Source organism: Toxorhynchites rutilus, chromosome 3, assembly GCF_029784135.1.
Source record: "Toxorhynchites rutilus septentrionalis strain SRP chromosome 3, ASM2978413v1, whole genome shotgun sequence".
NCBI lineage: Eukaryota > Metazoa > Arthropoda > Insecta > Diptera > Culicidae > Toxorhynchites > Toxorhynchites rutilus.
The window spans coordinates 212,365,577-212,379,400 of NC_073746.1; the positions used below are offsets into that span (position 1 = coordinate 212,365,577).

At 39.7% G+C, this 13,824-nt stretch overlaps 1 protein-coding gene across 3 annotated transcripts in view; it reads right to left on the reverse strand.

The window, feature by feature from the left end:
* The window catches only part of LOC129774667 (sodium-dependent phosphate transporter 2), a 101,588-nt gene that overhangs the window by 14,440 nt on the left and 73,324 nt on the right, over window positions 1-13,824 (reverse strand). For all 3 annotated transcript variants that reach the window (XM_055778497.1, XM_055778496.1, XM_055778499.1), the window contains exons 2-3: window positions 12,190-13,450; window positions 11,703-12,128 (exon numbers count right to left, since the gene is read on the reverse strand). In XM_055778497.1, coding sequence (XP_055634472.1) covers window positions 11,703-12,128; window positions 12,190-12,382 — 619 coding nt within the window. In that variant the 5' untranslated portion in view covers window positions 12,383-13,450. The remainder of the gene's footprint in view (window positions 1-11,702; window positions 12,129-12,189; window positions 13,451-13,824) is intronic.

Sequence of the window (13,824 nt, forward strand, 5' to 3'; positions counted from 1 at the left end):
AATGATGGATGGAGGTAACCCGTCTACTCCAGCACCTTTAGAAGCATCAAGTTTATTGAGGGCTTGGAGGACTTCTGTAGTCGAAAATTGTCTGGCAGGGAGATGAACATCGAACGAAGGCACGTGTTGAAAATTCTCTAAGAGTGGTATTTGTGTAGACGTGCAAATTTCGCAACAATAGCACATCCTCTTAACCAACTTCTCAAGAAAAACTCGAACTTTATTTGGACATACAATTGTCAAAGAGCGTTTGACACTTTACGAAATCTATTAATGTCCCCAAAGTTACTACAGTACCCAGATTTTTCAAAAGAATTTATATTAACGACTGATGCTTCAAATATAGGATGCGGAGCAGTACTATCACAGGAAACAATCAAAGGAAATTTACCGATAGCTTTTGCGAGCAAGACATTCACCCCGGGTGAAAAGAATAAACCAGTTATCTTAAAGGAACTAACGGCGATACACTGGGCCATAAACTATTTTAACCCTTATCTGTATGGGAAAAAGTTTATAGTTCGAACAGATTATAGACCATTGGTTTATCTGTTTGGAATGAAAAATCCTAATTCTAAGCTAACAAGAATACGTCTTGACTTAGAAGAATACGAGTATACAATTGAATACATAACAGGAAAGTCAAATATAGGTCCTGATGCGTTGTCACGAATAGTAACAACAAGTAACTAACTAAAACAAATAATTGTGCTGAAAGTAAATACGAGATCAATGGCTCGAAAACTACAAATTAATCCAAATAACGAGAATATGGAACAAAAGCATGTATCTAGAGAAACTGATCACCTCTCTACCTATATGACGAATAATCCATCTGAAACGAATAAACTACTTAAAATTGAAACCATTGTAGACAGAAACGAATTGAAATTTATAGTAAAAAAGAATGATAAAATTGTGGCACAAGTGAATCAACAAGTGGTGAATGGAAGTCAAACCTTAGGGTTTGCTCTTTTAAAATTGGAAGAATTAATGACGAAAATGAATCAACGCAAAATAGCGATATCAAGCAATGATGAAATATTAAAAAAAAATGTCTATGGAAAATTTTAAAAATATTGCAAATACACAAGTGTATTCAATACAAATAATTATATACAAATCACCAATATTTGTAACAAAATTATCGGAATTCAAAAAATATTATACGACTATCATAATACCCCTACGGGAGGACATATAGGTCAGCATAGACTGTACCTTCAAATAAGAGAAAAGTATAAGTGGAATAATATGAAAAAATCAATCGCTGAATTTGTAAAAGCTTGTGAACCATGTAAACGAAATAAAGTAGTAAAACACACTAAGGAAAAACAGATCGTAACTACTACTCCATCAGCTCAATTTGAAATTACATCTATAGATACAATAGGTCCACTACCTAAAAGTAATAATAACAATAGGTACGCGGTTAGTATTCAATGTGATTTAACAAAATATATTGTTCTAAGTCCGGTACCAACAAAAGAAGCGAGTGTTATTGCTAAAGCACTTGTTAATGAATTCATACTTACCTATGGAACCTTTTTAGTCTTACGTTCAGACCAGGGAACAGAATATAATAATGAAATCTTTGAACAAATATGTTAAATGTTGAAAATAAAACAAAAATTCAGTACTGCTTATCACCCACAAACAATTGGTTCTTTGGAAAGAAATCATAGGTGTTTAAACGAATACCTAAGATCTTTTGTTAATGAACACCAATCTGATTGGGATGATTGGTTAAAATTTTATGCATTTAATTATAACACTACACCACATTCAGAACATGGATTCACTCCACATGAGTTAATATTTGGAAATAAAGCAAGGTTACCTCAAGAAATTTTCGAGTTCGGAGTAGACAATTTTGAGCAATACAGTAAAGAGTTGAAATTCAAATTACAAAAATCAAATGAAATCACAAGGAATAAATTAATCGAGCAAAAGATACAAAGAACTATAGCAGCAGAAAACAACATCAACCCAATTTAATTAAAAGTAAATGAATCAGTCTATTTAAAAGCAGAAAATAGAAGAAAATTGGATCCATTTTACGAAGGACCCTATCTAGTAGAGGAATTGTTAGATCCAAATTGTAAAATAAAAAATCCGAAAACAAGTCAATCAATGATAGTTCACAAAAATAGACTTATCAAAATTCAACAAGATAAAAATCAAAATTAAATTTATATCAATACATATATAAAATCTCTGGAAAAATAAAACTAAGAAAACTTCATATTTTTTTTGTAAACCTTTGAAATTTAAAGATCATATTTAGCGCAAGAAATGTAATATCTAAATCGTAAAAAAAAATGAAAATACAAATACATTTATAACTACCAGCATCAAAAATGTGTAACACTAAGAGAAGCCAAGGAATAGTAATTTCAAATTTTGACTATCATGAATGATTTCATTTTTATTACATCATTCTCCCGAAGAGGGATGGTGTAGTATGATTCCATATCCCATTTTTAAATCCCATTTCAAATCCCATTAATTATCTTTTTCCCCACACAAGGAGTTAATTGTTTCTCAACAAATGATACTCATGACTCATGTGCAAGAACTTCAATATTCATCATTCTCACGAAACACTCCTCAAGCACAATTGCACAATTTCGTTAAATTCTTTTCCCCCGCATTCACACATAAAAACTAGCAGCATGCGCTAGCGATATGAATGCATTCTTACATCATGTCGCGCGCTGCTGAAGGCAATAAACCAAAACAAACCCAATTCTATTCTAATGAATTACGTGACCATATATGAAGTCGTCGTGACACTTTTCGATTTCCCATGAAATCGATATGCGCGCTTACGAGCGCAGTAAGCATTTTCTTTTCTTGACCCCATTCACATCGAACACTGCATTCGATTGATTGGTCTTTCCCCTTTGTTTAACATGGCTCCTCCCAGTGGAAAATAGAAAATAACTCTACACAATCGTTTGGAAGTTTAGCTTAAGACTTTTGTAATTAGTTGTAAGTGAGTTCTGTAGTTGCACTCCATGCGATAGGTCGCATGGAGATTGGATACAAATAAAGATATAACGTATATGGTAACAAATACTTTTTATATAATAACACTTTTAAAGAATTTGGCAAATAAGTTTACTGCTTCGCATGATGTACTGGCTGTAGATTCGCAACACTCGACGTTGGATGGTATTCGGTTTTTTTGTGCTCTGATGAAACTCCAAAATGGCTTCGGATCTTGCTTCAGTTTGGTCTGTAGTCTATCAACGTATGCTTTGTAAGTTGAAGCTAGGAGTTCATTGTAGCTGCTTTCGTTACGACGCAGAATGCGCCTGTTTTCGTCAGTCCTGTCGTTGAAAAAAATGTTGCGGGCTTTTCGAAGGCTATTTCGTGATTGACGCAACTCATTGGTCCACCAAGGTTTCCTGTGATGGATGTTGACTGGACGACGACGAAGGGAAACTATTGCTTCGAAGATGGTATTCAGTGTCTCATAAAACAGGGCTAAGATTTCGTCAACTGATAAGCAGTTTTGTAGATCCTAATCCTAGTTAACTGACGAGATTTTTTCCTTTAGAAGCTGGACGTCGCATCGTCTGAAGTCGAAATCCAGAACATCGACATTAGAACTAGTGAGCATTGGTGCGTTATACTGTGTGTCAAGTCGTAAAATAAATGGCTCATGGTGGACATCTAATTTGAGTAGCGGGATTGGGGGTATTACTACTTCAACGAGATCTGTTGCATTCACGAACGCAAGGTCAAGGATTCTTCCGTTGGAATTCATTACCGCATTTACTTGTGTCAACCCATTAGTGAAAATTGTTTCAGTAAGCGCTATTTCTTGGTCTGTTGATGAGTTAGAGGGGAGATAGCCATTAATATCTTCATCGAAATACCACCTTAGATTAGGAAGATTATAGTCGCCTAGAGTCATAACGATGTCGTCATCAGACATCATGTTACAGATTCTTTGAACAGCATCGCAATGATCGGAATATAAAACTGGACTAGAATTTGGTCGTGGATATATGCCAATAATGTAAATCGAACGATGCGCATGAGGGATACGTACGATAACCTGCTCAAGCTCAAGCTGATCACATCTCGGAAGCGAAATTATTCGACACTGGTAACTGGGCTTAATGGCAATTAATACTCCCCCACCTCTTGAGAATTGGCTCGAACTGATACTGCGATCACATCTGAAGATGAAGTAGTCCGACGATAGCTCGGGATTGGTGATGTCTGAACGTAGCCAAGTCTCTGTCAGCACGAGAACATCATAATCACAACTTGAGAGTAGTAATCTTAACTCGGTTGTTTTCGTCCGCAAACCTCTGACGTTTTGGTAGTATACGGTAAGAAAACGGTCGATGGATTAATTATATCTATTCTTATTTGATTTCAGTCCCTTTTGTAACTGGATTTGCGCGTGCCCGTGAATTTTTTTTTATTAAACCGATTATTTTTACAGGCTCAGTTACATAAGTTTAATGAAGCCAAACTCTTAAGTATATTTCAACTAGCATATATCAACATGTTGTTTCCTTAAATCTATGGTTAATGAAATAGGAAACCGATTACTCGCGGTCGACTCGAGTTTAGAAGGGTGACACATTTTCATTAGGAAAAGGATGGGATGTAAGGAGATGTGTGTTTACACTCGCACTCACATTCACATTCACATTCTCATTCACACTGACACTTCACACTCAATTCTTAAAACTATCCTTACATTTAATATGTGTTTACAATTTAACTTATTCTAATGTTAGTAGGAAGGGAACCGGTAGCTCGCGAAGGACGAAAAGGAGGGGAAAAGGATGTATGAACAATCACACTCGAAGATCGATAGCTTTAAGGAAAACATATATTTGGGACATGTAATCAAGGTCTAACCGAGCCAACACATCTCTCACCGGCACATTGGACTGCTTTCCTCCAGCCCGAAGGGAGTTTTCTAAATTCGATCTGGCGACAAGATACAACTCGCACGACCAAACAACGTGTTCGATGTCGTGGTAACCATGGCCACAACCGCAGAGATTGCTGTCGGCAAGATTAAAACGAAAAAGCAGCGCGTCTAACGAACAGTGATTGGACATGAGTCGGGAGAAGGTGCGAATAAAGTTCCGACTCAAGTCCAGACTTTTGAACCACGGATTGAGGCTAACCTTAGGGATAATTGAGTGGAGCCACCGGTCCAATTCATCTTCGTTCCATTTGCGTTGCCAGTTAACGATGATATTTTTACGAACTAAAGAATAAAATTCATTGAAGGCGATTTGACGCTGATAAATTTCGCCTTCAATTGCACCTACCTTTGCTAATGAGTCAGCCCTCTCATTACCCGGAATTGAGCAATGTGAAGGGACCCAGACAAAGGTAATGACATAACAGCGTCTGGATAAAGCACTAAAAATTTCTCGTATTCTCTCAAGGAAGTACGGCGAGTACTTTTCCGGCCTCACTGAACGGATAGCTTCGACAGAGCTCAGACTATCCGTTACAATGTAATAGTGTTCAACAGGTCGTGAGGCGACGCTGTCCAGCGCCCAGTGTATTGCTGCCAATTCAGCAATATACACTGAGCAAGGATACTGAAGACTGTGTGAGGTGCTAAAAAAATTGTTGAACACTCCAAATCCTGTGGACTCATTCATAGAGGACCCATCAGTAAAGTACATATTATCACAATTGACACGCCCATACTTTGCTTCGAAAATCGTAGGAACGATCCCCGATCGATGATAATCTGGAATTCCATGGATATCCTGCTTCATGGACAGATCAAAATGCACAGAGGAATTGATGTAGTCAGGAAAACAAACACGGTTGGGAATATACGAAGAAGGATCAACCTGCATGGAGACGAATTCATGATATGAGCTCATGAATCCAGAATGAAAATTTAGCTCGATCAGCTGCTCAAAATTTCCGATCACCAATGGGTTCATAACCTTACACCGGATGAGGAACCGAAGAGATAATAAATTGAAGCGATCTTTTAGTGGGAGTACGCCTGCCAAAACCTCGAGGCTCATGGTATGCGTTGAGGGCATACATCCCAACGCAATACGGAGACAAAGATACTGAATTCGCTCAAGTTTAATGAGGTGTGTTTTGGCAGCTGATTGAAAACAGAAACTGCCATACTCCATCACTGAGAGAATAGTTGTTCGATACAACATTATAAGATCTTCGGGGTGGGCTCCCCACCAGGTGCCGGTAATTGTACGGAGAAAGTTTATTCTTTGTTGACATTTTTTACTCAGATACCTAATATGGGCCCCCCAAGTACATTTGGAGTCGAACCAGACCCCAAGATATTTGAATGACATAGCATGAGTGATCGGTTTACCCAAAAGTTGAAGCTTTGGTTTTGCTGGTCTATGCTTCCTAGAAAAAAACACCATCTCTGTTTTCTCCGTGGAGAATTCGATCCCTAGCCCAATGGCCCAGGTTGAAAAATTGTTCAAAGTATCTTGTAAGGGTCCTTGCAGGTCGGATTCGTTTGATCCTACGACAGACACCACTCCATCATCTGCAAGTTGTCTTAGGCTGCAATTTTATGTAAGGCAATTGTCGATGTCGCTTACATAGAAGTTGTACAAAAGGGGGCTTAAACATGAGCCCTGGGGGAGTCCCGTGTAGGAGACCCGACTTACTGTCGAATCCCCGTGAGAAAAATTCAAATGTTTCTCACAAAGCAAGTTATATAACATATTATTCAATAGAGGCGCAGACCCCGAGAGTGTAATTTGTCTGACAGGACCTCTATTGAAACTGAATCAAAGGCCCCCTTTATGTCCAAGAATACTGAAGCCATTTGTTTTTTTTCGGCGTAAGCCATTTGAATTTCTGAAGAAAGCAACGCAAGACAATCATTCGTCCCCTTGCCCCTGCGGAACCCATATTGTGTATCTGAGAGTAGGCCATTCGTTTCAACCCAACGATCAAGGCGAAACAAGATCATTTTCTCCAACAATTTCCGTATACAAGACAGCATTGCTATTGGGCGGTACGAATTGAAATCGGACGCGGGTTTTCCGGGTTTTTGAATAGCTAAAACTCGTACTTGTCTCCAATCATCTGGAACAATATTATGTTCCAGAAACCGATTGAATAAATTCAACAAGCGATCTTTCGCCACATCAGGGAGGTTTTCAACAAGTTGAACTTAATTCGATCCGATCCCGGAGCAGAATTGTTACATGAAAGGAGAGCAAGAGAGAATTCTACCATCGAAAACTCATAATCAAGATCGCACCTATCTTGTGGTATATTTCGAACAATTTTTTGCACGGGAGCGGAATCGGGACAAACCTGTCGTGCAAAATTAAAAATCCATCGATGTGAATATTCTTCGCTTTCATTCGTTGAAGAGCGATTTCTCATGTTTCGAGCCACTTTCCATAATTTTTTCATTGACGTTTCTCGTGACAAACCTCCCACGAAATTTCGCCAAAAAGCACGTTTTTTCCCTTTGATCAAATTTTTGAACTGATTCTCAAGGGCTAAATACGTTTGAAAATTTTCAGGAGTTCCACGTTTCCGAAAAGCTTTAAATGCATTCGATTTTTCTATATAAAGCTTGGAACATTGGCTATCCCACCATAGATTGGGAGGCCTTCGGGAAATGGTGGAACCTGGAATGGGTTTCGTTTGAGCGCGAACTGCGCTGTCATAGATCAAACGAGAAAGGAAGTTATACTCCTCCAATGGAGGTAAACCATCTCTGGAATTGATGGCTAGAGCAATCGCGTCCGCATACTTTTTCCAGTCAATGTGTCTTGTGAGGTCATATGCCATGTTTATAGATTCAGAAGAATTCGACCCAATGGTGATGGAAATTTTGATTGGCAAGTGATCACTACCGTTGGGGTCCTGGATTACATTCCACTTGCAATCTAACGATAGTGAATTCGAGCAAAGCGAGAGGTCAAGAGCACTTGGGTTAGCAGGAGGTTTAGGAACACGTGTTGTTTCCCCAGTATTCAAAACGGTCATATTGAAGCTGTTACAAAGGTCATATATCAACGATGAACGATAGTCGTCGTACTGTTCCCCCCAGGCAGTTCCGTGAGAGTTGAAGTCTCCCAAGATCAATCGTGGCTCAGGAAGAAGTGAGAACATGTCAACAAGTTGCTTGTGGCTAACCGCAGCTCTCGGAGGCCAATACAAGCTGACAATACAGAGGTCTTTTCCTCTGATGTTTGCATGACAAGCAACAGCTTCAATCCCTCCAATAGGTGGAAGGTCAATTCGAAAAAATGAGTGGCACTTATTGATCCCCAATAGCACCCATCCGTATCTGTCATCACGGTCCAAGCGTATAATATTGAAATCATGGAAAGAGAGATCATCTCGCGAAGAAAGCCAAGTTTCGGACAGAGCAAAAACATCACAATAGAATTTATGAATTAAAAATTTGAATGTATCCAATTTAGGGATGAGACTACGACAATTCCACTGTAAAACAGTGATATCTCCGACCTCTCTATTTAAATTAGACATCAACAGAGATAATCATTGCAAGGAGGGGCCATGTTTGCATCAATTGTTGCAAAATTGTCTTTAATACTGGAAGCATTGAGATGACAATGGTTCTGATGGAGTCGGAAACATTAAAACACTTGAAGATTTGATCCAGAAGGTCAGACAACTTTATAAATCCCGATTGGGAAGTTGAACTGGACGAAAAAATAGGGACAGTTGGGGTTTTGATGTCCCCTCGAGTGCTGGGTCGTTCGAAGGTGAACTATTCCCACGGAAGCCACGAGGAACCTGATTTTGCTTGTCCGCGGCACTCGATTTTTTAGGCAAGCTAACAGGGGGTATCACCGGGGGGACTTGTTCTTGAACTTTGGGAGTGGTCACATTCTTGCGCAGGGGATTCCCTTTGGAAATAAACGGTGTGTCCCCGCTAGCTGTGTCCGCTTCCATTTCATCAACTGGCAACGAGGAAAAAGTATTGTGTGATGAGATTGGTTGTAGTTGTTGTTGGGTCAGTGGAGAAGCGCCCTTTAAAATTTCCGCAAATGTGCGCTTCGAGCGTTCCTTTAAAGAGCGCTTCTGTTTCTCCCAGCGACTCTTATAAGTTTCACAAGCTGAGAGCGCGTGTGGAGTTCCCCCGCAATATGGACATTTATGCTCAGTCGCACTGCAGGATTCCCCCACATGTTGCTCTCTGCAAGTTGCACAGCGCTCCTTGTTGGCACAATAATCTGAAGTGTGACCAACTGACTTGCATTTGTTGCAAGTCATGGGCTTTGGCACAAAGAGTCGCACCGGCAGTCTCAATTTGTCCACCATAACGTAGTCAGGGAGAGCGGAACCAGCAAAAGTTACTCGAAACGAGTCGGACGGCGTGAATTTAGTTTCTCCCCCTTTCTGGGAGACTTTGCCTAATTGGCGGCAGTCCAAGATCTCGACTTCCATCGAGGGGAGCTTCTTGAACTTTCCATTTCCTTTTTTAATAAATTCACACGTCAGACCCGTTTCTGTAATCACTCCCGCAATTTCTACGTTATGGCAGGGCACGTATGCGCGATATTCTAAAATGAACCGCTTGTCGACAACAATAGCGTTAGCTTGCTTCCGATCAGCCACGACAACACGCAGTTTGTTCGGGCGAACCTTGGAAATTTCGACCACGGAGGAATAATTTTTTGTCAAATCTTTCATGATCTGAATGACATTCAGAGATTTTCCTTTAGGTTTAGGTCAGAAGAAAACAACCCATGGGCCAGTTCCAGTTGCATTTTCTGGATAAACCTTGACACGGGGTGGAGACACAACAGGAGAGGAAAGCGGGGTCGATTGTTGAGCGGAAGCGGAAACAGCAGGGTTGGGTGGGAGCGAGAGGTTGAGCGAGAACGGGAGCGAGAGGAGGAACGGGAGCAGGAGATTGAGGGGGTGCAGAGGAGAGGTTTGCAAATTTTCTTGAGGGGGGCTTGTTTAGGTTGGTTAATTCCTCCCCCGAAAAGACTTCTTCTGAAGGGGGAACGCGTTTAAGCGACTTCCCACCTCCCGTAGATGTGGAGGGACAGACAGTGGATTCAATCTCCATGTCAACGGGTTCTCCGCATTCTGCCATATAAAGTGGCAGATGTACAGTTTTTCAGTGATTTCTCAATCTTTTTTTTCTGATTATTTCTTAAACTAAAAACCTTAATCTAATAAAAAATATACTTATATCGCTCACCCGTGCGGTTGAATTAGAACGGTTCCCAGCGAACCGCGTGTCGATCGTACAGCACAGCTGCAACGGTGTATGGCTCCACAGTGCGATGATGATTTCGATGACGATGATATGGCGATAAACACGCCAGCACACAGCGCCCGCGATGCAGGTCTTCTTCCTTCCGCTTTGTTTGCTTCACACTATTGCAGTCCAAAAATCCCGTTTGGGTGAAACAATTATTTCACCAGCAGCGAAAGTAACGGTATCACAACAGTATCACAAGATAACGGTATCACCAGACGGGAGAAAATACACCCGGCGGCCTCGACTTCACGAAGACGAATGTGGTAACTGGATTGAACGGATCCATATATTAACTATTCGTCGTTAGATTCATACGTTCAAAAGCAAAATATAAATGTTTTGACTTTCGTATAGTTTTTCGCTAAATATAATCGTCATACATATACACCCTTGTGAAAGAATTTCACTTGCGTAAGAATTGTAAATAGTAAACTATAAACTAATCGGTAGCTTATAGTAATTTTCAACAGTTACAGTTTCGGGGATATTTTTTTATATTGGACAATATCGACAAGAACACAAGAAAAAGAAAGGGAAGTTCCTAGAAATTCTGTTATATCATCTTTTTATGTCCCATCTAAAAAAAGGCATTAATTATTAGTTTACGAACAAAACAGAGACAAAGAATATTAGAAATATACAAACTTTATATTCCAGAACCTTTATCATCTGGTAATTATCTAGAAGGTCGTTATACATACTTCTCTTCGATAAAAGACCTAAAAACACGCAACAACTGCATGAAATGTAAACAATATGTTTGTTTCGAGCATGCAGTTATACTATGTTCTGATTCTTACTCCAATGAAACCACAACCGATTAATACGTTTTTATGTTATTTTATAGCTCTTTATACTTCCCTGAATTATATTCAGTTGCTTACTTTTAATTAATAACAGTGAAAAATTCGAATTTCGTTATTTGTGTTGGAGTATCAAAAATTACTCTGTTTTGAGGAGGCTGAATTAGATGACTATTAAAACATAACAAAGACAAAGAAAACATATTTTTTGGAGTTTTTTCATTCAATCATACCCTCTTCATCAAATAAATGCCAATAAAGCCTGAAAAATACACAATGGCAACATTACAGAGAAGTTCAAGTTTCGGTCTGTGACACCGTGCGCGAGTATACGTGTTATGACTTTGCACGCGAGTACAGGAGGGTTAAGGCCCTTTCCATATCTTAGTCTAGATAAATTTTCGGAAAACTAAGTATGCCAAGTTGCTTAATTAGGGTAAGGTCTTCACGCCCAGAAAGTTTCATTAAGTTCTGAGAGGGTCATGCCAATCCCATAGACGAGTTGGCGCGAAGTCCGTCATAGGGTATTTTATCGTGCAAATCGACATTTTGCAGGAAGTCCCGTTCAAAAATTCGAGATAACCATTTTGATTGGCACACTAAAATATATATTTTCTTAGCTCTACTGTGAGACTCACGTTTTGGTCCATCATGCACGATACTGAACACGTTCACTGCGAGTGTGACACCGTAAAACAATGGTAGAGACAGCAGGCCAGCTTTGAGGGGATTCCTTGCGTTCAAGATGAATCTGCGGATCAGCCAGAAAAGCGAAACACTCATCATGCCGCTGAGCACCGGTGAAATAAACCACGAGCCCACGATTGTCCCAAGCGTATTCCACTTGAGGCCTTGCATTCCACGAGCGACCAAACTGAAGCCGATAGTCGAACCCACAATGCTATGGGTACCGGAAATGGGCAGCTTCAAGAATGTCGCCACCAGGAGCCACAGTGCTGAACTAGCCAACGCTGACAAACAACCCAACATGAGCTCCGTCTCGGTGCCTTTGTACATTTCAACGTCTAGAATGCCTTTCCGCATCGTGTCCGATACTTTGTATCCTGCAGAGATAAATCAGATGTATTAAATACAGTCACAGAGAACCCAATCTGATTGACCAACCTATCAGAACAGCTCCCGACACTTCGCAGAAGGTCGCCAGCCAGCAAGCTTGTCGTATCGTCAACACTCCGGATCCAACGCTTGTACCGAACGAATTAGCAACGTCATTCGCACCGATGCCAAATGCCAATATGAAGGCAATTACAAAGCCCAGTATCACGAGCCACAAAACCTCAGGCATTAATGCTTCCATTTTTTCTTTTTTTTTTTTTTTGATGGAGTTTACTTAGCAAACAGAGGAAGGAATGGGTTGTGGTGGTGGGTGAAATAAGTGGAGTCTTAGCGAGATTTTCCGAATGTAGAAATAAATAATTGCTTGGTACAGACTATCAGAAAAAAAAGAGGTTAACGTTAAGTAAAAGTCACAGCGGCTCTACTATGTAAACGCTTCTAACTTTCTCTAAGGGGGTTCCAACTAACTTTCTAGATGGTTAATACTACGCATATTAGCAAACTCAAATGTTTAGAATTATGAAATAATTCAGCAGCGCGAAAATGATGAATGCTTTCCCAAAATTGCTATTAAAATTATCAATTTCTTATATTAACCCTTACGAGTGTACTTCTAATGAGAATTAAATAAAAAAGTTGGTTTTGCAAAAAAAAGGAATCTAACAATTAAGTAAAACCTGTGTAATGTAACCGACGATATTGTACCTAAAACGATAAAATTAGTAAACTCTAGAGATGACCTCCTCGAACACAGGGAAGGACAGAGGCTCTACTAACTAGCGTTTTAATTTCACAATATCGGGTAAGCAGAGTTTGGTAAAAACAGCCATCATTTTATGTGTGGTTTAGGTTGGATAAAGCAAGATGTCGGGCGAGCCGCTTCTTCTCTATTTGAAGATTCAGTACCGGTGAATGCCGGAAGGTGTTGAAAAAGTTGCGAGTGTTGTTGTTTGGAACCACACGGGCCTGGAGAGATGCCCCAGGTGATGGTAAATGTAGGATTAGAGTCACCACCCAAAAACAGAGAATCGATAATCGATAAAACTCCACGCAAAAGGAAGCAAACGGAATCAAAAGTGCGTGTACACTTCGGGATTTTTTTTAAATCAAATGGAAGTTAGGTTGTGGCATCAAATCTCCAGACGAAATCAAACACGGTGTATTGTAGATGTTGAGTGTGTGTGTGTGTGTAGCTTGCTTTACAAATGCTGTGCAGATTGATTGACTCGAACCGGTCAAAGAGGTTGCTCCATGTATTGTATCCGGGGTGAGATCAGGAAACGTGTGTTGGTGGCGGTTTTGTTCATATCTGTAATGGTAGAATAAATGTAAAACTTTAATTAAAATGGTTTGCCACATAACAATCATGATTGTAGTGTAATGTTGAACTAAAGGAGAGTTCCCATCGCGGATAACCGTCGTTCGAAAAACTTCCAACGTTTTATACCTTAGAATGTAATTTCACGGAGAGTCACTCTGAAATTACCCACGAATAGACATATAACCGGCTGTAGGGTGGAGTCGTTTAGTCGGAATCAACATTTTTCAGGAAGTCCCTTTCGTAAATTTGGGATGACCATTTTCATTAGCTCTTTAGCTCTGATACACATGGAAAAAATAATAATTATAAATAATAAAATAATTATTTGCCAAACAAGTTTTATTAATTTTACTCCGCGATAA